Raw genomic sequence first — 25,166 nt, forward strand, 5'->3', positions numbered from 1 at the left:
CACACGACCGTTCCGTGTTTTGCGGTCCGCAAAACACCGAAGCCGCCCGCGTGCCTTCCGAAATTTGCGGAACGGAACAGGCAGCCCATTGTAGAAATGTCTATTCTTGTCCGCAAAACAGACAAGAATAGGACAGATTATATTTTTTTTGCGGGGCTACAGAACGGAGGAACGGATGCGGACAGCACACGGAGTGCTGTCCGCATCTTTTGCGGCCCCATTGAAGTGAATGGGTCCACACCCGAGCCGCAAAAACTGCGGCTCGGATGCGGACCAGAACAACGGTCGTGTGCATGAGGCCATAGGCTGGATTTACACGTTCAGATATTTTGATGCCAGAGCCAGGAACGGATGATGACCAGAAAAAACATATAAAGGAAAGACTGCATCTTCTCCTTTTTTTTTTTTCCCACTCCTTGATTGGGTTTGCAAAAACCTGAATGTCTAAATCCAGCCCTCAAGTAGACCAAAGGGTCCCAAAGGTAGGAACCAATCTATCAGGCATTTATGGCATATTCTGTGTCTATGTCATAAATGTTTAAGATGGGATCCGCTAAAAAAGTCCAGGGCATATTACAACATGGTGGTGAAAAAATATTTATTTTTTAGCCTATTTATTGAAATTCTCCAATAAAATATTCAAGTAGACCTATATACTGCATCTTAACAGCAGTATCCTTTCCCTTCCATAAAAGAGCGCTTGTCCTTGTGAAGTAGGAGCAGAAAGCGGTGTATAATAATCTAGAGCTGTATCACAAGTCATGTAAGTGCCATGCTTTCCAGAATTCTCCCTTAAGGTGGAATTGTATTGCAGAGAAAAGTCCTGAGAGGTATTGCTCCTTGTTCTTTATCATTGTAGCTGTGACACTTTGATGGGAATTACACTATTGAAGTCCAAAAAGAATGGGCCTTCCTGCGCGGGCAAGAATGTAGTAGGCATAATATTGTAAATTCCTGCCGGTAGATTGTCTATTTCCAGATAGCAGAAACCACATCTGAGGAAAGAAAACAGTAAAATTGAGGATAAACATATATCTACGCTACACAGTCACTTATAAGACAGACCAATCAAGGATGGAAGATATTAGATAGTATATCTTTGGGTTATGGCATCAATGTGTGTTCGCTGTGGGTCTGACTGCTAGGGGCCATAGCTAAATCTTTATTCAAACATGGAGGGTGTAGCAGTGCTTTCTTTGGCTTGCAATGGTTGTGCTCTGCTTTTGCAGCATGCAGAGTACGGGTCCTACATACTTTCTATGGATGCATACTCTGCATGCTTCAAAAGCAGAGCACTGCCGATGTCAGTTGAAAGTGTAGAGCTCTCTGAGAAGTGCTGCTGCAACTTCAGTGCTTTGAGTAAAGGTTTAGGTACCCTTTAAAGGGATATTCCCATCTGAGACAATGGCATATTGCTAGGATATGTCCCCATTGTCTGATAGGTGTGGGTCCCACCTCTGGGACCTGCACCTACACCAAGAACGGAGCAGGGAAGGTGGTGGCCGGCTACTACCAAGCGCCACCGTTCTTATTCATTTGTATGGGGCTGACGGAATTAGCCGAGCCAGCTCAGCTATTTTTGGTGGCCCCATTGAAATGAATGGAGGGCAACTGTGCAAGCGCTGTGCGCTCCCATTCACCGCACTGGGGAGAGTGCTTGGTGGTGGCCGGACCTGGGCCACCACCTTCCTCCACAACTTTCGGGGATCTGTTCTTGGTGTAGGAACAGGACCCGCACCTATCAGACAATGGGGGCATACCCATGCGATATGCCCCCACTGTCTGAGATGGGAAAACCCCTTTAAGCTTTTACTGCTTGTAAAGATCCACCTTCGTCCATGTGCTGCAACCAGCATAATAGATCAGTTACTGCTCAGCCACCTTTACTTGAAAGGGGCTGAGAGCAATATCAGATATGGCGCATGGATGAAGTTAGCTCTGTGTGTGATAACAACTGACCTGCAACGATCGCACACTGTTGGCATACTATTTAAATGGAACCCCTTCAAGTCCAGTTCTAGGCTCAGTGGAGGTACAGTATTACAGTCTGGCCAGCCCTTTGAGAGGAACTTATTGCCACAGGCTTACTGTCTCCCATACAAGCATCCCATCCCAAAGGACATACCTGTAATCACCGCTGCTTTTCTTCTGGAAGCCTGACTGTCCTGCATCACCATTTGTGGACACTGTTATGACCTCAAAGCCCACGCTGTATTGCCTGCAAAATAAAATAAAAGTCTTATGGCTACACATTATAGTGGAGATAAAGATTTCACAAACGGAAAAAAAGCAGTGCTGAAGAACATACACTGGTTTATCCTTCTGTCTAGCACGATTTGTTATCTTAGCCTACTATCCTTTCAATAAATTATTTTAATCCTTATATTCTATGGATTATTTTACTATAGGTAACTTTTCAATTTGCTGCCGATTCCGCATATTAAAGCCTCATGCAGACGTCCGTGAGATACGGGACTGGCATTGCAGGAGCTATGACGCCGTGCACTCCTGCAATGCCAGTCCCGTATCTCACGGACCGTTTTCCACTGACGTCTGCCTGAGGCTTAAGAGTTGGTGTTACCCATGTGAACACTGGAGACCTCTGGTACATGTGATGCTACAGAGAAATGGGCACGTGATATGCAAAATGGGGCAGATTTACTAAGAGAGTCAAAAAATGTGCCATTATTTATCACAGTGGCTGATGCCGGATGATAAACCTGGCGCCTCTTTAGTCTAAATTTACACAAACTATTGCTTGGCTTACTTTATGCCAAAATTGTCTCCGCTGTTCACATGTGGAACAGGTCTCTTGATCCACTTAGTAAGTTGCATATCTATTTATCTTATGCTTTTCGAGGCCGCCACCTTTACTCCTAAAGCATTCTGGGAATTTATTAAAATAATGAAGTTACTGAATGATACTGAGCAGCAGTTACAATCATTAAATATAATTAGTGCGATGTCTAACATCTCAACAGTATCCAAGCAGATTCCTGGCACTCGCCTCAGTCTCTATATCTTGTGGTCAGTGTCTGTGTTATAGACCATAGACTGTTGGTTCTGGGCAGGGGCGGATTGGCCATAGACCTTGCAGGGAAATTTCCCGGTGGGCCGATGCCCAGGGGGCCACCTGAGCTCTCATTAAGGTCGGCCAGTGGAAGTTTTTGGGGATGTATTTTGTGCTGTGGTATTTGGCTCTGTTGGGGTGCTATAATGTGCCACAATATGGTATTGCTGGCCCTGCCTTCTTTCAATTTGGACCAGACTACGAAATGGGGACACTTTTAGTATTTTTTTCAGGGCCACTTTGAATTCCCAGTCCACCCCTGGTTCTGAGTCTCCAGTTGTCTCTCAACCCAATCCATTGTTAGCACTGTTCAACATTCTGTTACTTATCCAAGTATAAAAAAAAGAACAAACATAGACAAACAACAGACCTTGGTCCTCTGAGCTCAACCAGTAATGGTCCAGCTTTCTCCATGTTAAACTGATAGATGGGATTATTTTTGTGGGTATCTCTGAAGTTACCGCAGCCTCCTGCACTCTGGCCTTTCCATTGGCCATTAATCTAGAAGAAAATGCACTTGTTAGAACCCCACAAATTGTCAGTAGTGGTGCAATGTAACCCACCGGATGCATCATTCTTACCCGTCTGTTAATTGTATATGGTGTTGGGATTTTGGAATATGTAAACTTGCAAGCTGCATACACCTACAATACAAAACCGGTAACATGTCAGCTCCCAGGGTGCATCCTACTAAGAGAAATCAGAAATGGACTGAACATATACGTTGACCTCTTAACTACGATATATGAATTGCAGAATGTAGTAGATGCAAAAATTGGGAGCTTGGGAGAACAGATGCAAACTGACGAAAAAATGAAAATTCCAGCCTCCGAATAAAACAATGGAATCCTTTATTGAAGAATAGTCATAAAATCCAGGTATGCCAAAAACACAATGCACAAAAAAAATGCACCTCCTGTGATGCATTTTGGATGTATATAAAACCCTTAGTCGTAGCTATATATGGTGTTATATACATCCGAAGCAGGAGGTGTGTATTTCTTTTGTTCACTATGTGTTTGGCATACCTAGATTTTATGACTATTCTTCAATAAAGAATTCTAGGCTGGAATTAACCGTTTTCGTCAGTTTGTATATGGTGGAGTGCCACACTTTTCCGCAGCCTGGACCTGCATTAGAGCCGGCCGTGATTATTTCTTTGCCTTGGGAGAACAGAGTTACAGAATGAACTTCCCCAGCGTTACATAACTGTCTGCATTTCTGGATTAATGTACAGTCAGTGGGTATATGTCAATAAAAAAAAATAGGTAAAGAACTGGTGGAAAAGAGCAGCTCCTACTCTAGCGGCCACGTGTGAACCACATATTACATGGTTGCCAATTCAAGTGAACTGGTGCATGCAGCTTTCCAGGTGATATCGGTTGTTAACCAATACATATTTAATGTATAATGACCATCCAGGTATCTTTCTAATAAAATGGAATCTGTCAGTTTTAGGCTGCAGTATATAAGGTTTGCATAAACTGCTGACAGAGACCCTAAATACAACCTTGGTCACTTACTTTAAAATCAGCATTGAGGAGTATGAGCAACAGCCGAGGGCTGGAGTCCACTCAATAGACTGTAGAAGCTCAAGAATCAGATATTAATAAGCGTCCAGCAATCAGTGCACTATCTCCACTGACTTCTATAGGAAGAGAGCTTTCAATCCCCCGGGAGGTGGAAGCTGTGAGCTTATGAATATAATAGACTCCAGCGTTCGTGCTGGAGCTGCTCAGTAATGATTTAGCAAAATGACTGGGTCATTTTAAGTCAATGAGTTAGCATTTTCATCAGGGCCTCTGTCATCAGTTTATACTTTTCTCATAAAACTGCTGACAGATTCCCTTAACGATCATTTGCCTCTGTTTACGTGCAGCAACTACCTGATAATCATTTTCTCACTGCTGGTTTAGATGTCTGGGGTTTACATTCATTCATTCATTCAATGACTTCCCTGTAAGCCTGTGATAGACCTGCATTTATACAGAGCAGGCAGAGCTGCAGGGGGAGGAGAGCAGGCAGAGCTGCAGGGGGAGGAGAGCAGGCAGAGCTGCAGGGGGAGGAGAGCAGGCAGAGCTGCAGGGGGAGGAGAGCAGGCAGAGCTGCAGGGGGAGGAGAGCAGGCAGAGCTGCAAGGGGAGGAGAGCAGGCAGAGCTGCAGGGGGAGGAGAGCAGGCAGAGCTGCAGGGGGAGGAGAGCAGGCAGAGCTGCAGGGGGAGGAGAGCAGGCAGAGCTGCAGGGGGAGGAGAGCTGCAGCAGCCTATACCAATAATTAGACCGGAGATGTGTCTCAGACTACTGAAGCCTGCTTGTGGGCACGGCATCCACAGTCACAGATGCCAGCTCTGTTCTAATGGAGCTGAGCTAAAAAGTAGCCAAGCAGCAAGTGAAAGAAGCTAAGAAAAAAAATGCTAAAAATCAGGAATCAGATGAAGTGGATATTTGCTTTAATTATGCAGGAGAGGACAACCTTTGATAAAGGATTTCCAAGAGCTGTCTGTTTGGGGGTCAGCCAGTTTACAGTCTGTTCACTCTCATTAGAAACTGTAACCTGAAGCAGCACCACAGATTGGGGCACTTGCTACTGTCTCCAATACAGGTGTCCTGGCACTTACCCTGAGTGTGTAGTGGATAGTGTTCTGCTTTTCATATTGAGACACCACTAAAGTAAACGTGTGGGTACCAGGGGCGGTCAGAGGGATCTTTGTAAGGTAATGAGGACTGTTTATCCGTATTCCATCGATATAAGGCGCAGGGTCAGCTATAAGACATAAGAGATACACAAACTGCATGAGGTGACAATGCTCAAGAACACAACGGATGCCTAAATTATAATATGGGGAATATAAGATTCAAAAAGTGAAGCAATGGCATGTTCCAAATCTACAATACCGCTTTTTACCAATATTTTCTTAGGTCTGATATTCCTTCATAGCTTCATGTACTTTAGGATTACTTCAATTCAAAGAACCAGAAGTATATTATATTTATAGGTATGTGTACTTATAAACAACATGGAATTATTTAGTTAAAGGGGTTGTCTGGGCTATCAGAGGGTTGGGGTCTGACACTGCAGACTTCCACCAATTAGTTGTTCTCAGGTACCGCCGGTGCCACAAGCAGACAACTGATGTATACCAGCAAGGCGGAGGACACTGTTTTGGCCTGTGTCTGAATATTGGACCCCTATAGAGACATTTAGGGTGTACTTCAGGGTTCTTGACGTACCTGCTAATCATCAACAATAAAACGCAATGTGAACCCAGCTTAGGCTACTTTCACACTAGCGGCAGGACGGATCCGACAGGCTGTTCACCCTGTCGGATCCGTCCTGCCGCTATTTCGCCGTGCCGTCGCTCCGTCCCCATTGACTATAAGGGGGACATGGGGCTAAGCTCCGGCGCAGCACGGCAGTGCACGGCGAGAGGCCACCGGACTAAAAGTACTGCATGTCTGACTTTTTAGTTCGGCGGCCTTTTGCCGTGCACTGCTGTACTGTGCCGGAGCTCCGCCCCCGTCCATATCATAGTCAATGGGGACAGAGCGGCAGTCCGGCGGCACAGCGAAATAGCGGCAGGACGGATCTGACAGGGTTAACAGCCCGTCGGATCCGTCCTGCTGCTAGTGTGAAAGTACCCTTACATGCTTATGGTGCACACAGCCAAAAAAATCCATACACAATCAGAAAGAACTTCCACACACCCACAAACTTATGTCGTAATGCACAACACAACATTCAAAAGGGATGAAAACCTCCTGTTACATCCCACAGCTGTTATTGGTGTATTTAGATATTAAACTGGAAAAGTACTGGAAATGAAGAAAAGAGGTTAGATCGTTAATAAGGTATGTTTCTGCTTCCGTAACCTTAGTAAGGGGGCCTGCATCAACAGCCACGGCTACATAGTTTTGGAATACCTACAATTACCACCTTTGCACACATATGTCACCAATGGGGTGGACCACGGAAAATAATAATTACTAATAGGCCGAGCAAGTAATGCAACATGTGAACAAGAGTTCCTATTCACTGACACAGCACAGGCAAAACTGCAAAATGCTGTATGTTTATGGACAAAGGATCAGATGTCACTGCAAGATTAAGAAAATAATAAAATCCAACAAAATGATACACAACTGCAGTATTGTGGTAATACTTCCAAACAAACATATCATTTTTAAAGTGTACCCTTAAAAAAAAACCTGTATAATAACTGTGAAGGAACAGGTCTTTTTTGGGCTTCTCTAATGTCTCTGCCATATTATTCCCCGTTTCCTAAGCACGGCTAGATGCATTTCACTCAGAAGTAGGGGCCATACCCCTTCTCTGGAAGTCTGCCTGCACTGTACTGCTGTGATATATTTTCCCTTACTTCCCATTATGTTTGTTTTCAGCTCTGGAGCTCATAGAACAGATAAGGAGGCGGATATCACACTTACAGACACACAGGAGGCCATTATAATCAAAAGCTGTGTAGAAGCAGTTCTTTTATCAGGCTCAGCTAGCTCTGACATTTCATGTGAGCCGTCTTTTGTGTCTCTGTTACAAGGGACAGATCTTGCCTGACAACAGGCAGTGGACTGTAAATTAGGTGTCACAAGCAGACAGCTGAGAGGCTCTGACAGGAGCCGTTCAGATCCTCCCCCTTGAGTTTCTTTGTTTTGGTTTCTGTTCCTCACCTCGTTAGGCTATCTCAGCTGTCATGCAGTCAGACTCATTACCTCCCTTTATATTCTCCCCCATAAGGTAGTTGGGTGTGGCTGATACTACTTCCTGGAATGAGTGTGCATGCTGACTTCAGCTCCCAGCTCTCAGTTCTCAGTTGTCTTCAGATAAGTGCTGTTTTGTATTTATTATTTTCTGTTGTCTGGATCCAGGGGACCCTGACTCCCTCCGTGTCTGTGTAGGGAGCCGGTGGTCGTGTCCCCTCACTATTGTAGGGCCTTCAGGTTAAGATAGCCGAGGTACGTGGATATGCGCCCATTCACCTTTAGAGTGGTCGCATAGGCTGAGCATTAAGGGAGAGCGGCAGGTCGATTGCAGGGGTCTCCCTTTATGTTCCTTAGTTGTGGATCCAGTGAGTCATCATTTGTTATTTGTATCATCTTGTTTCCTGTACACCATCCGTGACATTATCAGCCACCAAAACCGTCTCAAGCATGGATCCGGTTTCACTTTTGGCTGAACGCTTCCAGGGTCTTTCATTGGAGGTAGCTGATCTCCGTAAGACTTTTTCTCAGTTTCAAGTGACCGGTTCAGCTTGCGTTCATGGAGTTTGTGCTGAGCCTAAGATTTCGCTCCCGGATACGTTTTCCGGGGGTAGTGAGAATTTTGTACGTTTTAGAGAGGCTTGCAAACTCCATTTTCGCCTTCTTCCCCATTCTTCCGGTGATGAAGAACGGAGGGTGGGGATCATTATATCGCTGCTCAGGGGTAATGCTCAGTCCTGGGCCTTTTCCCTGCCGGAGGGGGCACAACCCCTCCGTTCAGTGGATGAATTCTTTTTAGCCCTGGGTCAGATATATGATGATCCGGATCGTATTGCTCTGGCTGAGTCTAGACTACGTCTGTTATGCCAGGGTAAACAATCCACAGAGATATACTGCTCAGAATTTCGGAGATGGGCAGCAGATACGGGTTGGAATGATGCTGCACTCCGAAGTCAATTTTGCTATGGTCTTTCTGAGGGATTGAAAGATGCATTTGCCTTTCATGAAAGACCTACCTCCTTGAATTCTGCTATGTCTCAGGCTGTTCGTATTGACAGGCGTCTTAGAGAAAGAGGAGAGATTTCTCCTTCTTGTCATGCTCAGTCCCGGGACAGTGCACCGGTGTCATTCTGTGCACAGGGGTCTCAGTCGCTGTCAGCCCCTTCTGAGCAGGAGCCCATGCAGCTGGGGTTGATTGCCTCTGACAATAGAGGATTCAGCCCGCAGGGGAGTGTTTGCTTTTGTTGTGGAGGTATAAATCATCTGGCAAATGTTTGTCCCTCTAGGAGATTCAGGCAGTTTTCTGGGAGTAATAAAGAGACAAAAAGGAGGAAATCTTTTAAGAATATTCCGTCTGTTACTATTGGCAGGGTTGAGGCGGAAATTGAAGAATTGTCTTTTGCTTGTAGTTCCCGTTTTGTCCTGCCTGCTAGGGTGGCGCTAGAGAGCAAGAGCATTTTTTGAGATTTTTGTGGATAGTGGAGCAGCTGTCAACCTCATTGATAACCAATTTGCAATAACTCATGGTTTCCAGGTTTGCACTTTGCGAAAAAATATTCCTGTTTTTTCTATTGATTCAGCTCCACTTTCTCAGAAATCATTAAAGGGCATAGTTCACAATATCCGTTTAATTGTGAATGATACTCATGTTGAGGATGTGTCATGTTTCGTCCTTAGCGGTTTGCCTACTCCTCTAGTGTTGGGGCTACCCTGGCTCTCTAAACATAACCCCACCATTGATTGGCCAGCGAGGCAAATAAATGGTTGGAGTGACTTTTGCAGAGAGAATTGCCTCATAACATCTATTTCTGAGGTTTCTACTAAAACTGTACCACCTTTCCTCTCTGAATTTTTGGATGTTTTCTCTGAGAGTGGAGTTCAGGATTTGCCTCCGCACAGGGAGTATGATTGCCCTATTGATCTCATCCCAGGTGCCAAGCTGCCTAAATCTCGTTTATACAATCTTTCCCAACCTGAGAGGGTCGCGATGCGTGCTTATATCTCTGAGAGTCTGAGAAAAGGACACATACGACCCTCAAAGTCACCTGTTGCCGCTGGTTTTTTCTTTGTTAAGAAAAAAGATGGTTCTTTAAGACCTTGTCTGGATTTCAGGGAGCTGAACAGTATCACTATTCGTGATCCGTATCCGCTTCCTTTAATCCCAGATTTGTTTAACCAGGTTGTTGGGGCGAAAGTCTTTTCCAAATTAGACCTAAGAGGGGCATACAACCTGGTTAGGGTCAGAGAAGGAGACGAATGGAAGACGGCTTTCAATACCCCTGAGGGCCATTTTGAGAATTTAGTTATGCCTTTTGGTTTGATGAATGCCCCAGCCGTTTTTCAGCATTTCGTCAACAGCATTTTTTATCATTTAATGGGAAAATTTGTATTAGTGTATTTGGATGACATTTTGATTTTTTCTCCTGATTTCAAAACTCATAAGGAACACTTATGTCAGGTCTTACTCATCCTGCGGGAGAATAAATTATACGCGAAACTGGAAAAATGTGTGTTTGCGGTTCCAGAGATCCAATTTCTGGGGTTTCTTGTCTCCGCTTCTGGTTTTCGCATGGACCCCGAGAAGGTCCGCGCTGTGCTTGAGTGGGAGCTTCCTGAGAATCAGAAGGCGCTGATGCGTTTTTTTGGGCTTTGCTAATTATTACAGGAAATTTATTTTGAATTATTCCTCTGTTGTTAAACCACTCACGGATATGACCAGAAAGGGGGTAGATTTTTCTTCCTGGTCGGTAGAGGCGCGTAAGGCCTTTTCTGATATCAAGGAGAGTTTTGCTTCCGCTCCCATCCTAGTACAACCTGATGTTTCCTTACCCTTCATAGTTGAGGTTGATGCTTCTGAGGTGGGGGTGGGGGCGGTCTTGTCTCAGGGTTCCTCTCCTGCCAAATGGCAACCGTGTGCCTTTTTCTCAAAGAAGCTCTCCTCCGCAGAGAGAAATTATGATGTGGGAGATAGGGAATTGTTGGCCATCAAGTTGGCTTTTGAGGAATGGCGCCATTGGCTAGAGGGAGCCAGACACCCTATTACCGTGTTTACTGACCATAAAAATCTGGCCTACTTGGAGTCAGCCAAGCGTCTGAACCCGAGACAGGCCAGATGGTCTTTGTTCTTTTCAAGGTTTAATTTTGTTGTTACGTTCCGCCCTGGGGTTAAGAATGTGAAGGCAGATGCCCTGTCACGTTGTTTCCCGGGAGGTGGGAATTTTGAAGACCCGGGTCCCATTTTAGCTGAAGGTGTGGTGGTCTCTGCTCTTTTTCCTGATTTGGAGGCAGAGGTGCAGGCAGCCCAGTCAGAAGCTCCTGATCTTTGTCCTCCTGGGAGGTTGTTTGTGCCTCTCGCTTTGAGACACAAGATTTTTAAAGAACACCATGATACGGTCCTTGCTGGGCACCCGGGGACAAGAGCCACACTGGATCTCATTGCTCGGAGATTCTGGTGGCCTGCGCTTCGTAAGTCAGTTGAGGGTTTTGTGGCAGCTTGCGAGACTTGCGCTCGTGCCAAGGTCCCTCACTCACGGCCATCAGGTCCTCTCCTTCCTTTGCCCATTCCTTCCCGTCCTTGGACACATCTGTCCATGGACTTCATAACGGACTTGCCTCGTTCCTCGGGGAAGTCTGTGATTCTGGTGGTGGTGGACCGTTTTAGCAAAATGGTGCACTTTATCCCTTTTCCCGGTTTGCCCAATGCTAAGACGCTGGCGCAGGCATTTGTTGACCACATTGTCAAATTGCATGGGATTCCTTCTGACATAGTCTCTGATAGGGGCACGCAGTTTGTTTCCAGATTCTGGAAGGCTTTCTGTTCTCGCTTGGGGGTTCGCTTGTCATTCTCTTCTGCTTTCCATCCGCAGTCGAATGGCCAGACAGAGCGTGTCAATCAGAATCTGGAGACATATCTGCGCTGTTTTGTGGCGGAGAATCAGGAGGATTGGTGTTCGTTTTTGTCCCTTGCTGAGTTTGCTTTAAATAACCGTCGTCAGGAGTCCTCTGATAAGTCACCATTTTTTGGTGCATATGGGTTTCATCCGCCGTTTGGGACTTTCTCTGGAGAGGGCTCTTCTGGTTTGCCTGATGAGGACAGATTCTCCTCGTCTTTGTCATCTATTTGGCAAAATATTCAGGATAATCTAAAGAATATGAGTGAGAGATATAAGCGTGTGGCGGATAAGAGACGTATGCCTGGTCCGGACCTGAATGTTGGTGATTTGGTGTGGCTGTCTACCAAGAATATCAAATTGAAGGTTCCCTCCTGGAAGTTGGGTCCTAGGTTTATTGGGCCTTACAAGATCCTGTCTGTCATCAATCCTGTTGCCTACCGTCTTGATCTTCCTCAGACTTGGAAGATCCATAATGTTTTCCATAAGTCCTTATTGAAACCTTATGTTCAACCTATTGTACCTTCTCCTTTGCCTCCTCCTCCGATTATGGTTGATGGGAATCTTGAATTTCAGGTCTCTAGGATTGTGGATTCTCGTCTTGTCCGTGGTTCCCTCCAGTACCTCGTTCATTGGGAGGGTTATGGTCCTGAGGAGAGGATGTGGCTCCCAGTGACGGACATTAAGGCCTCTCGCCTCATCAGGGCTTTCCATAGGTCCCATCCTGAGAAGGTGGGCCCTGAGTGTCCGGAGTCCACTCCTAGAGGGAGGGGTACTGTCACAAGCAGACAGCTGAGAGGCTCTGACAGGAGCCGTTCAGATCCTCCCCCTTGAGTTTCTTTGTTTTGGTTTCTGTTCCTCACCTCGTTAGGCTATCTCAGCTGTCATGCAGTCAGACTCATTACCTCCCTTTATATTCTCCCCCATAAGGTAGTTGGGTGTGGCTGATACTACTTCCTGGAATGAGTGTGCATGCTGACTTCAGCTCCCAGCTCCCAGTTCTCAGTTCACAGTCGTCTTCAGATAAGTGCTGTTTTGTATTTATTATTTTCTGTTGTCTGGATCCAGGGGACCCTGACTCCCTCCGTGTCTGTGTAGGGAGCCGGTGGTCGTGTCCCCTCACTATTGTAGGGCCTTCAGGTTAAGATAGCCGAGGTACGTGGATATGCGCCCATTCACCTTTAGAGTGGTCGCATAGGCTGAGCATTAAGGGAGAGCGGCAGGTCGATTGCAGGGGTCTCCCTTTATGTTCCTTAGTTGTGGATCCAGTGAGTCATCATTTGTTATTTGTATCATCTTGTTTCCTGTACACCATCCGTGACATTAGGTGGAAGTGAGACCCCTAGTGGCCATGACTTTACAGCATTTTTTCAGGTGGATACAGGCATTTTTTTTTAACCCCTTAAGGGGCCCTATTTCACCTTAAGGACTTGGCCATTTTTTGCAAATCTGACCAGTGTCACTTTAAGTGCTGATAACTTTAAAACGCTTTGACTTATCCAGGCCATTCTGAGATTGTTTTTTCGTCACATATTCTACTTCATGACACTGGTAAAATGAAGTCAAAAATTATTATTTTTTTTGCATAAAAAAATACCAAATTTACCAAAAATGTAGAAAAATTTGCAAATTTTAAAGTTTCAGTTTCTCTACTTCTGTAATACATAGTAATACCCCCAAAAATTGTGATGACTTTACATTCCCCATATGTCTACTTCATGTTTGAATTATTTTGGGAATGATATTTTATTTTTTGGGGATGTTACAAGGCTTAGAAGTTTAGAAGCAAATCTTGAAATTTTTCTGAAATTTACAAAAACCCAATTTTCAGGGACCACTACAGCTCTGAAGTCACTTTGCAAGGCTTACATAATAGAAACCACCCCATTCTATAAACTACACCCCTCAAGGTATTCAAAACTGATTTTACAAACTTCGTTAACCCTTTAGGTGTTGCACAAGAGTTATTGGCAAATGGGGATGAAATTTGAGAATTTCATTTTTTTGCCTAAGTTTCCATTTTTACCCATTTTTTCCACTAACAAAGCAAGGGTTAACAGCCAAACAAGACTGTATCTTTATTGCCCTGACTCTGCCGTTTACATAAACACCCCATATGTGGCAGTAAACTACTGTACGGCCACACAGCGGGGCGTAGAGGGTTTTTAGAAGGCAGATTTTGCTGGACTGGTTTATTTACACCATGTCCCATTTGAAGCCCCCCTGATGCACCCCTAGAGTAGAAACTCCATAAAAGTGACCCCATCTAAGAAACTACACCCCTCAAGGTATTCAAAACAGATTTTACAAACTTTGTTAACCCTTTAGGTGTTGCACAAGATTTAATGGAAAATAGAGATACAATTTCAAAATTTCACTTTTTTGGCAGATTTTCCATTTTTATATTTTTTTCAGTTACAAATCAAGGGTTAACAGGGAAACAAAACTCATTATTTATGGCCCTGATTCTGTAGTTTACAGAAACACCCCATATGTGGTCGTAAACTGCTGTACGGGCACACGGCAGGGCGCAGAAGGAAAGGAACTGTTTTTTTTTTTACACCATGTCCCATTTGAAGCCCCCCTAGAGTAGAAACTCCAAAAAAGTGACCCCATTTTAGAAACTACGGGATAGGGTAGCAGTCTTGTTGGTACTAGTTTAGGGTACATATGATTTTTGGTTGCTCTATATTACACTTTTTGTGCGGCAAGGTAACAAGAAATAGCTTTTTTGGCACAGTTTTTTTTTTTTTGTTATTTACAACATTCATCTGACAAGTTAGATCATGTGGTAATTTTATAGAGCAGGTTGTCAGGGACGCGGCGATACCTAATATGTATACAATTTTTTTTATTTATGTAAGTTTTACACAATGATTTCATTTTTAAAACAAAAAAAAGTTTTAGTGTCTCCATAGTCTAAGAGCCATAGTTTTTTCAGTTTTTGGGCGATTATCTTAAGTAGGGTCTCATTTTTTGCGGGATGAGACGGCGGTTTGATTGGCACTATTTTGGGGTGCATGCGACTTTTTTTTTGCTTTTTTTTACACCGTTTTTATTTTTATTTTTTTACGGTGGTCACCTGAGGGGTTAGCTCATGTGATATTTTTATAGAGCCGGTCGATACGGATGCGGCGATACCTAATATGTATATATTTTTTACACAATGATTTCATTTTTGAAACAAAAAAAAAATCAGGTTTTAGTGTTTCCATAGTCTAAGAGCCATAGTTTTTTCAGTTTTTGGGCGATTATCTTGGGTAGAGTATGATTTTTGCGGGATGAGATGACGGTTTGATTGTTACAATTTTGGCGTACATCACTTTTATTACCTTTTTTGGGAAGTAAGGTGGGCAAAATTTCAATTTCATCATAGTTTTTTATTTTTTATTTTTATGGCGTTCACCGTTCGGGTAAAGTAACATGACTGTTTTATAGATCAGGTCGTTACGGACGCGGCGATACCAAACATGTGTAGGGAATTTTATTTTTTTCATTTTTAATCAGTGATAAATGTGTTTTTTGATTTTCACTTTTTTTTGACCCAGACCCACTTGGTTCTTGAAGATCCAGTGGGTCTGATGTCTGTATAATACAGTACACTATATAGTGTATTGTACTGTATTTTACTTACACTTTGTCTGAACAGATCTATGCCTTTAGCACAGATCTGTTCAGCCCCATGGACAGCAGGATGCCTGAAAAGGCGTCCTGTTGCCATGGGAACCTTCCCTGTCTGCTCAGTTGTGGCCACAACTACGCAGGCGGGGAAGGGTAAGGACTGGGGCTCCCTCCCTCTATCACCCCATCCTGTCGGGGGGCTGCAAAGGCACAGCAGCCCCCCGATGGGAGAGGGAGGGAGATCCCGACTGTTAACCTGTGCTTTTCCATACCGCGGTCCGTACGGACCGCGGTATGGAAAGGGTTAAACGGCTGACATCGCATCACAGATGTCAGACGTTTATACCAGGGTGTCAGCAATATGCTGACAGCCTGGTATACCCACTAGACGCCAACGATTATTCAAGGGGAGGCGGGCGGGGGATCGCGATCCCGCCTGCCGCACCGCCCGCCTCCAACACCCCCCCTGCACCTCCCGCCGCCATATCATCATTCAGGGGTGCAGGGGGGGTGACACATATATCATTTAGGCATATAAAAGTTTCTGATCCACGCGGTCAGGGACCGCGGGGATCAGAAACTGTAGAAAGCGCAGCAAACCGCAGGTCTGAATTGACCTGCGGTTTGTTGCGATCGCTGACATGGGGGGGGGGGGGGTGTCACGGTACCCACCCGCGCATTTAGCCGAGGTGCCTGCTCAATGATTTGAGCAGGCACCTTGTTCCGATCACCGCCGGCCGAGCGGCAGTGATCGGAACAACAAATGACGTACCGGTACGTCATGGGTCCTTAAGGACTCGGGAAACATGCCGTACCGATACGTCATGCGTCCCTAAGGGGTTAAATGAAGTGATTTAGAAATTTGCTAGTTACACCATTCTCTATTAAATGAAATTGTGTGAAAGTACAGTGACTCTTTCAAGGGAGATTATTGATGGTCATACTAGTTTTATAGGCGGAATTCCTATTACAATGAATGGAAGGTGGTTTGCAGGCGGATACTGGACGGACTACGCACCGACATCTGCATGAAACTTCCACCGCGTGATCTGCCTTTAGTTGGAGCATGTCTCAGATATGCAGAAGCAACTGTACAACTCACCTGGGTAGTAAACCTTTTTGCCATCATTCTTGTAAACAACCAGTGTAATAAATTCTCGATTTTGGGCAAAATCATCCTACAATAAATAAGCAGAATAACTTCAATATTGTGCTTTTATACCTTTAACTACAAATGTATTGCTTCATTTACGTGCAAAGTTTAAATTATTAATAAAGTGTTATTTGCGTGTTCCTTTAACAGGTCTTCGTTATAGGCAATATGTCATGGGCAAGTTCGTGGGTTTGAGGCGTTTCACCCATCAGTGATTTTTCCCTTTATAAAAATACATTTCTTCCATATAAGACAATGGAGGCTAAAAGACAGATCTGCAGTTTAAGCTTTCATTGTCCCAATACTGTTCCACGACAGGAAATTTGCCGTTCAGCTACTTAATTGTGCAAAACTGCAAAGTTGGTAAGGAGCCCTAACCCCTCTTCATTATCTGGCATGTCACAAAGTACAAGGTGGAAAGTAATTAGTGACTTGGTAACTTACAGACTTCTCAAGCTTATGTAAGAAGAAAGCACTTAGCATGGCTAAATATTTACTCGTTCCTGGTTACAAAGGTGTGGCCATATTATCGCTCGAGAATATTTATGTCACTGACATTTTCCTGCCTTGGACTGTAGATTTATACATCAGAGAAGTACTGCGAAATATTATGACCCTGCGACATTGAAATACACCCGTTCAGGTTTTAATCACGTTTTCTGATGCAGTTTTTGAAGCCAAGTGTGGATCATAAAGGGATCATGAACAGAGAGAGAAAGCACCAGCCCAGGTTTACATATAGATTTTGTGCCGCTTTTCAAAAACACATAAAAAATATGAAAATGTTTTAAGGTGATTGTATGTTTTTACAGGTGCAGTGTTTTAAATCAATGTGTTTCACCTGTAAAAACTACAAAAGCAATGACCACATTGATGCAACAGGTTCCGCCTGTGTAAAAAAAAAAAAAAAAGATACATTTTTTACGATGCATATTTAAAAATGACTTAGAAGCAACAAGTACTGCTATGGGACTGCTCTGTACTATTCACGTGAACAGACAGAGCCGCCCCAAAAAAGTGAATGGGGACGCCATACTTTTTTTATAACTTGGTGCAGTGCTGGATTTCTTGTAGTGCACACCTGGCTTTAGCTTCAAAACTACATCCGAATAGCTGAGCAAAATTTGAACATGTAGCCTTTATAGAAGATCAGGCAGCATATCTATCTGCACATTAAAGGAGTATTCTGGTTGGTTAAAGTTATCTCCTATCCACAGAGCAGGATGGAGCAGGAGTGGGATTTGAGAAAATGTAGTACTCACTGCACACAGATGTGCCCTAAAAAGCAGGCGAGTAGCCAACATGGCACAATTAGGCCTCGTCCACATTTCTGTGCGAGTAAAAAAACTTACATGTTTCATCCGTGATGGATCCGTGGTTGCGCCGTGTGTACATTTTTACTATCCGTGTGTGATCCGTAATTCACTGACGTTGTTCAGCTATAAATTCATTTCCAAAGAATCTCCTATTAGTCTTTAGTGAAAAACTGATGCACCACAGATGCCATCCATGTTGTGTCCTTGATTTTCACGGATCCATAGACTTCTATGGGTGTGCTTGGTCTGTATCACAGATCAAAGTAGTGCAAGTCTCCGTGATTGTTTTACTGACCCACGGTCAATAAAAAATATTGAAATGTGAACAGATACATTTAAATCAATGGGTACCTGCGCTGTCCGTGGAAAATGTGGACAGCACGTGTCAGTGAAAAACGGAAATATGGACGAGGCCTAAGCATTACTCACTGGTACTGAGTTACATATAATGTTTAAGACCATCTGCTATAATTATAGAATACACAGTATGAGTAGAGACCACCTCCTTGTTATAATGTTACATTATTCAGTGCCCCATAATAGTAACACCGATGTCCTTATGCCCAGAAATGCGAGCTGGCGCGACTGTGCATTACACGGACAGCCATTAACTTGATTGGGAGGCATGTAATGCTACATTTCCCCTGCAGACGGCAACAGCAAATCCCCCGGTAGTTGAAGAAGCTGAACCCATGGCGACTATTGGCCGGTTGGGTTCCATACAAGCATGGGTCGCCTTCATGAACATCCACATTAATGTCACAAATGCATGACATTATATGTCAAACTCAGCATGGGATCAGCAATACAAACCTTATCCGTGATGTGCCTGCTTAGCAAAATCCACACTGCAGCTCCGCCCTTTGGACACTGGACATCAAGTCTGTACTGAGGATTGTTGGCAAGACTGTATGCGTCTTTCACAGGACCCTGTTTTGCATCCCATGTACTGGAAAAAAATGTTTTTACAATTATGAAAGGGTTTCTTCTTTTATAAGACTAAATAGAGATAGATAATAGGACGCACCTCTAACTATATATGAGCTTTACAAATCAGTAGTTTTGTCCATAAATATTAAAAAGTATTTCTACAGGTTTTATGGTAGATAATGGTGATGACATATCCTCCGGATAAGTAATCAGATCGGTGAGCATCTGACAGCTAGCAGCCCCACCGGTCAGCTGTTTTCTGCAGCCTCAGAGGCCGAAACTATCCGGAAGCACAGCTCCAAGAGGCTGAAACTATCCGGAAGCACAGCTCCAAGAGGCTGAAACTATCCAGAAGCACAGCTCCAAGAGGCCGAAACTATCCAGAAGCACAGCTCCAAGAGGCCGAAACTATCCGAAAGCACAGCTCCAAGAGGCCGAAACTATCCGGAAGCACAGCTCCAAGAGGCCGAAACTATCCGGAAGCACAGCTCCAAGAGGCCGAAACTATCCGGAAGCACAGCTCCAAGAGGCCGAAACTATCCGGAAGCACAGCTCCAAGAGGCCGAAACTATCCGGAAGCACAGCTCCAAGAGGCCGAAACTATCCGGAAGCACAGCTCCAAGAGGCCGAAACTATCCGGAAGCACAGCTCCAAGAGGCCGAAACTATCCGGAAGCACAGCTCCAAGAGGCCGAAACTATCCGGAAGCACAGCTCCAAGAGGCCGAAACTATCCGGAAGCACAGCTCCAAGAGGCCGATACTATCCGAAAGCACAGCTCCAAGAGGCCGAAACTATCCGAAAGCACAGCTCCAAGAGGCCGAAACTATCCGGAAGCACAGCTCCAAGAGGCCGAAACTATCCGGAAGCACAGCTCCAAGAGGCCGAAACTATCCGGAAGCACAGCTCCAAGAGGCCGAAACTATCCGAAAGCACAGCTCCAAGAGGCCGAAACTATCCGAAAGCACAGCTCCAAGAGGCCGAAACTATCCGGAAGCACAGCTCCAAGAGGCCGAAACTATCCGGAAGCACAGCTCCAAGAGGCAGATACTATCCGGAAGCACAGCTCCAAGAGGCAGATACTATCCGGAAGCACAGCTCCAAGAGGCCGAAACTATCCGGAAGCACAGCTCCAAGAGGCCGAAACTATCCGGAAGCACAGCTCCAAGAGGCCGAAACTATCCGAAAGCACAGCTCCAAGAGGCCGAAACTATCCCGAAGCACAGCTCCAAGAGGCCGAAACTATCCCGAAGCACAGCTCCAAGAGGCCGAAACTATCCGGAAGCACAGCTCCAAGAGGCCGAAACTATCCGGAAGCACAGCTCCAAGAGGCCGAAACTATCCGGAAGCACAGCTCCAAGAGGCCGAAACTATCCGAAAGCACAGCTCCAAGAGGCCGAAACTATCCGAAAGCACAGCTCCAAGAGGCCGAAACTATCCGGAAGCACAGCTCCAAGAGGCCGAAACTATCCGGAAGCACAGCTCCAAGAGGCCGAAACTATCCGGAAGCACAGCTCCAAGAGGCCAAAACTATCCGGAAGCACAGCTCCAAGAGGCCGAAACTATCCGGAAGCACAGCTCCAAGAGGCCGAAACTATCCGGAAGCACAGCTCCAAGAGGCCGAAACTATCCGGAAGCACAGCTCCAAGAGGCCGAAACTATCCGGAAGCACAGCTCCAAGAGGCCGAAACTATCCGAAAGCACAGCTCCAAGAGGCCGAAACTATCCAGAAGCACAGCTCCAAGAGGCCGAAACTATCCGGAAGCACAGCTCCATTAAAAGTGTAGTGGCCATGCCGTTGTACTGCAGCAGAGCTTCCATAAAGTGTTGTTTGAATAGTTTATAAAAAAAAATAAAAAATTTCTTTGCGTTTACATATTGACACCCATCATCTTTGAATATTTCTTACTATGAAGGTGTGTAAGGGCGTTTTTTATTTTAGGGCGATCTGTCATTTTTATTGGTACTATTATAGGGTACGAAGATGTTTTGATCACTTTCGGTTCAATTTCTTTGGGGAGGTGAAGTGACAAAAGAATGGCAATTCGGCCATTTTGATTTCTTTTTCTGTTCCAATGGTCACCATATGAGACTAATATTTTAATATGGGATAAATATTTTAATACTTTAGTATTGCCGCATCGGGAAATGGACAAAGACATGTCTATTTTTTTTTTATTTCTACATGTAAAATGGCAAATGTGAATTCTTAAAGGGGTTGTCCCAATACAACAACAAATCCCCTACCCATGCCATACTGTCATGTCAGTATATTGTCAGCAAATGATTTACCAATAAGCTAATTCATAGGGACAACAGCACTTCTCCCCACTGCAAAAATGGCACTGTAACAAAGCTATGTTGTTATGGCTTGTTTTTTTTAATATATATCAATTACCTCCCTCATTTATAAATGTATAATCAATAAAGCTCATTGCCTGACGATATCACTTACTTGTGAATGCATGTGGATTCTTTAAAAAGACTTGGATTCCAGCTCAAATAAATGACATCATAATACTGACACAGGTCGTCCCATGTGATCCAGAAAATACCTAAAAGAATATGACATTTATTAGAGCTATATCAGTTGCTAGTGACTTGACTGCTTCTTTTCCATACCAGTCTCCTCCTTCGAATGTAGTCAGTAGCGCTCCTTCCCTGGAACTGGTTCAACTCACTCACTTACGGTAAATGACTGTATGAGGACCTCTGCTGGGCACACTGTGTAATAGTCTTTATGCGCAAAACAAAAAAAGAAGACCAAAGTAATGGTAGTAGTAAAACGTACTGATAAATAAAGAAGTACATCTAGACAACGTGTTTCGATGTAGGTACTGAATCGAAACGTGTCGCTTTTATGTATTAGACTATTTATTGAGAAATTTTACAACTACCATTACTCGTTGGCAATGCTTTGGCCTTCCTTCTTTTTGTTGTTTGGCACCTGAATCTACAAGTGGAGTTTGCTATACCGCCTGCTGGCCAGCAGAACCGCAGCCACCATCATCCGTGCTACGTGCTTATTACAGAGTTGTGCCTTCTTGCACAACCCAACAGATTTGAGCAGATTCCCACACTCCATCTTCCCGTTTTGCTGTGGGGTGACTGCACTGTGGTTTGCTGGTCTTTTCTAAATTTCTGCCGGTATTTTGTAACACATCTACCCCCCTCCCACTAGTCAGGCTTAATTTTTAGAGTTACAAATCCCTAGTTTCTTTGGATCTTATAAATGATTCCTAAAGGAGGCCCACTAAAGATCTAAAAACCTTTACAAGTTCTAAAACAAGACATATAAATATTCAGTCATTTCCCACTTTCTGAGTAGTCACGGCAGCCCCCATCACTTTAGCAATAGTTGCGGCAGACCCCCCTATATTCTCAGCAGTCAGAAGCCCCCTCTACACTACTCCCAGTAGTCTCAGCGCGGCTCCCCCTAGCTATCCCCCTACAGTTGGACAAGAATAAGTAAAAATAACCATTATCAATTTTTTGGGCAGTCCGTGGGTCAAAGTTTAAGTATTTCTGTAGCTCTGGGGTCCAGCTTCTCTCATCTTTCTCACAAAAACGACCTTTCCACCGTAAATGGCTCCATGGATTCTTTAGCTGGAGAAAACGTAATGTCTAAAAAAGGAATAAAGAAATATTTTAGATTTTTTAGGCGTTGCTCTGCTAACATCACAGTTTGATTTCAGTTTGGCCAAGTTCTCCAGTATGAAATGTTTATCCTTTATACAGAAAATGATGTGGTAGATGGCTCTTATTAGGGATCCAACATACTTAGCAGATCTGATGTTTCAGGTGACTTTACAGAATCAACTGTAGTGTGTACATGAGGAATAACAGTATATATATTCATTATAGGACTTGTAGTCTGCATTTTGAAGCAGTTTTCTCCCCCTGAAGGCCAATCTAGGAGTAAATCCTGATAGGACTTCTAAGAGAGACAATAAAAGTCCAGATTACCCCCCCCCCTTCAAAGGATGATTGACAGCTCTCCCTGTATCAGTATTCACAGAAGGATGTCATTCATCCTGTGTGGGCGGGTAATCAGGACTCTCTCACTGTGTCTCTTTGGAGTCCAGGCAGGTCTCTCTCACTGTCTCTCTTTGGGGTCCTAGCAGGTGTCTCTCACTGCGTCTCTTTGGAGTCCTAGCAGGTCTCTCTCACTGTGTTCTTTGGAGTCCTAGCAGGTCTCTCTCACTGTGTTCTTTGGAGTCCTAGCAGGTCTCTCTCACTGTGTTCTTTTGAGTCCTGGCAGGACTCTCTTACTGTGTCTCTTTGGAGTCGTGGCAGTACATGGGTGCATTCCTATGGATGAGGGGGAATATAGTCACACTTAATATAAACACTTAGGCGAATTACAGTACAATCCCTGGACAGTATTCATATTAAATGTGACTCTATTCCCCCTCATCCATAGGAATGCACCCATGTACTGCACATAGTTCAGCACCTTTTGGTTCCAAATATTTTTTTCTTATCTAAACCCTAGGTGCGTCTTATAAAGCGAAAAAAAACGGTAGATAGAGAGAGAGACCTGCCAGGACTCCAAAGAGACACAGTGAGAGAGACCTGCCAGGACCACTGCAGTACATGGGTGTATTCCTATGGATGAGGAGGGTTATAGTCTTATTTCATGCATACTTAAGCTCCTGAGCTCCCCTTCATATCCTGGCTATCACTTACCCAGGAACGTCAGGTGTAGACAGTCCAGAAGTCCCAAGGGATAGCAGTGCCGACTGAGGGGGATCGGAGGGTCAGTAACACTCCCTCCCTTCTTCTTCCTCTTAACTTACGGCAGCAGCGAGTGGCCAGGCGGGAGACTGACTAAGCTGAATGGTTGAAGCAGCCAAGCAGCAGTTCGCTGGCACTCACCAACATCAGCTCAACATGCAGGGTGGCAGTAGAGAGGAAGAATCGCTCCTTCTCTGCCTTGGAGCGGGATCCCGCTGCAGAGGACAAGACATGCAGGCTGGCGGCATTCAGCTTTAATGGCTGCCGCCTGCCCCACACTTCTCCTAGAGGGCGCCGCCTCACTTCTTAATGCTGGCGGAGCAATTTTTATTGGACAGGTTTGTTTTATAAGACACATTGACTTTCCCCCACCACTTTACGGTATATCACAGAGCTCTCTCCCTCTTTCACACCTTACAAGTTCACTTTAAATACACAGATTTCTGCAGCACAAGGCTGCCAGTAGGGGGCAGTCATTAACTTCATGGAAACTGTATGCACAGACAAATACAAAACAGTCACATCAGACCTTGTATTCTCTAATGTCCAAGACGGCATATGCATGTGTCGGTACCAAGCCCCACTTTTCACCCTCCTCTTCAGACATCACCCCTGTGGCTGTGGTAACAAGGACATCGCCTTTGTGAAATCTGAAAGGAATACATAGATTTCAGATATATAAAGGAATATATTAAATCGAAAAGCGAAACATATTAGGATTTTTTTTTTCACTTTGGGACAGGGAAACCAACAACAAAAACTGTTTAAATGGTCATTGACAGGGCCAGGATTTTTGCAGTCCTTGCCGTGGCCCATATGAATGCACCCTAAAGACACCGCAATTATTTAGAGGTGCATGCCTCTTAACATTTGTGGTGCATCTTTGCAGGTCTGTGTGACAAAGCAGAGATTTAGACCAGCAAGTGAGCTGGTGGAGATCTCCTCTATAATCTAGGCCACGTTCTTGGCTTAGATTATAATACATACCACAAGAGAATTTAGACTAGAACCTTCAGGATCACAGGTGCACATCCATGAAGCAAACATGATTATAAAAAATAAGATGGCAGCATACCATTATACATACAAACAATAGAGATAAGAAATGGGGGTCATTCTAAATAAAAGTGGTACAATACAGACTATAAATGAGTTAATGGAAGCTCTTAGCGCACATATTTGATCAAACGTGTGTCGGGCCCATCTACCAGGCGTCAAGGTTTGATCAAATATGTGCGCTAAGAGCTTCCATTAACTCATTTATAGTCGGTATTTGTGGCGAAACCAACCTCGCCACAGTGTTTTGGAGAGGCCTGTTTATCAGCCTCTTGCCTCAGGATTATGGCCCATACTAACTTTTAAACCCCTGAACCTATTCAAGTGAATTTTGGATAGGTTTGTCCCCAAGTTATACTGTTTAAATTGATGTAAGTTATATGTATGGCCAATGTGAACTCACAAAGTTGTAACAATTTATAATAAGTGTAACTTGTCAGCTTGGGAGTAAAATGCTGGGTGTGTTTCTATTGTGCCATTGTCCCATTGTGTGTTTAAAAGGTGATGTCTGTCCTGTTGTCTACACATGTGTATTGGCGATCTCCCTTTGTCCTGAGAGATAATTGGATTGCTCCTCAGGTTGTCTCCGGGACAGAGAGGAGGAAACCATGATGCATTGTGGGGATATGTTGTATCTGTCCTATGTCACAGTCTTCATTCTGGTCCTCTGGGGGCGTGAACGA

At 44.4% G+C, this 25,166-nt stretch overlaps 1 protein-coding gene across 2 annotated transcripts in view; it reads right to left on the reverse strand.

The window, feature by feature from the left end:
* Positions 1–208: 208 nt before the first annotated feature.
* The window catches only part of CAPN7 (calpain 7), a 69,758-nt gene continuing 44,800 nt past the window's right edge, over positions 209–25,166 (reverse strand). Inside the window, exons 12-21 of one of the 2 annotated variants that reach the window (XM_040433478.1) lie at positions 23,957–24,077; positions 22,170–22,314; positions 21,146–21,245; positions 18,576–18,711; positions 16,396–16,471; positions 5,688–5,833; positions 3,652–3,714; positions 3,441–3,571; positions 2,126–2,218; positions 211–995 (exon numbers count right to left, since the gene is read on the reverse strand). In XM_040433478.1, the coding sequence (XP_040289412.1) occupies positions 851–995; positions 2,126–2,218; positions 3,441–3,571; positions 3,652–3,714; positions 5,688–5,833; positions 16,396–16,471; positions 18,576–18,711; positions 21,146–21,245; positions 22,170–22,314; positions 23,957–24,077 (1,156 nt within the window). In that variant the 3' untranslated portion in view covers positions 211–850. Of the gene's footprint in view, positions 996–2,125; positions 2,219–3,440; positions 3,572–3,651; positions 3,715–5,687; positions 5,834–16,395; positions 16,472–18,575; positions 18,712–21,145; positions 21,246–22,169; positions 22,315–23,956; positions 24,078–25,166 lie in introns of both variants that reach the window. The other variant, XM_040433479.1, reaches the window with a different exon arrangement.

This window comes from Bufo bufo, chromosome 5 (assembly GCF_905171765.1).
Source record: "Bufo bufo chromosome 5, aBufBuf1.1, whole genome shotgun sequence".
Classification (NCBI taxonomy): domain Eukaryota; kingdom Metazoa; phylum Chordata; class Amphibia; order Anura; family Bufonidae; genus Bufo; species Bufo bufo.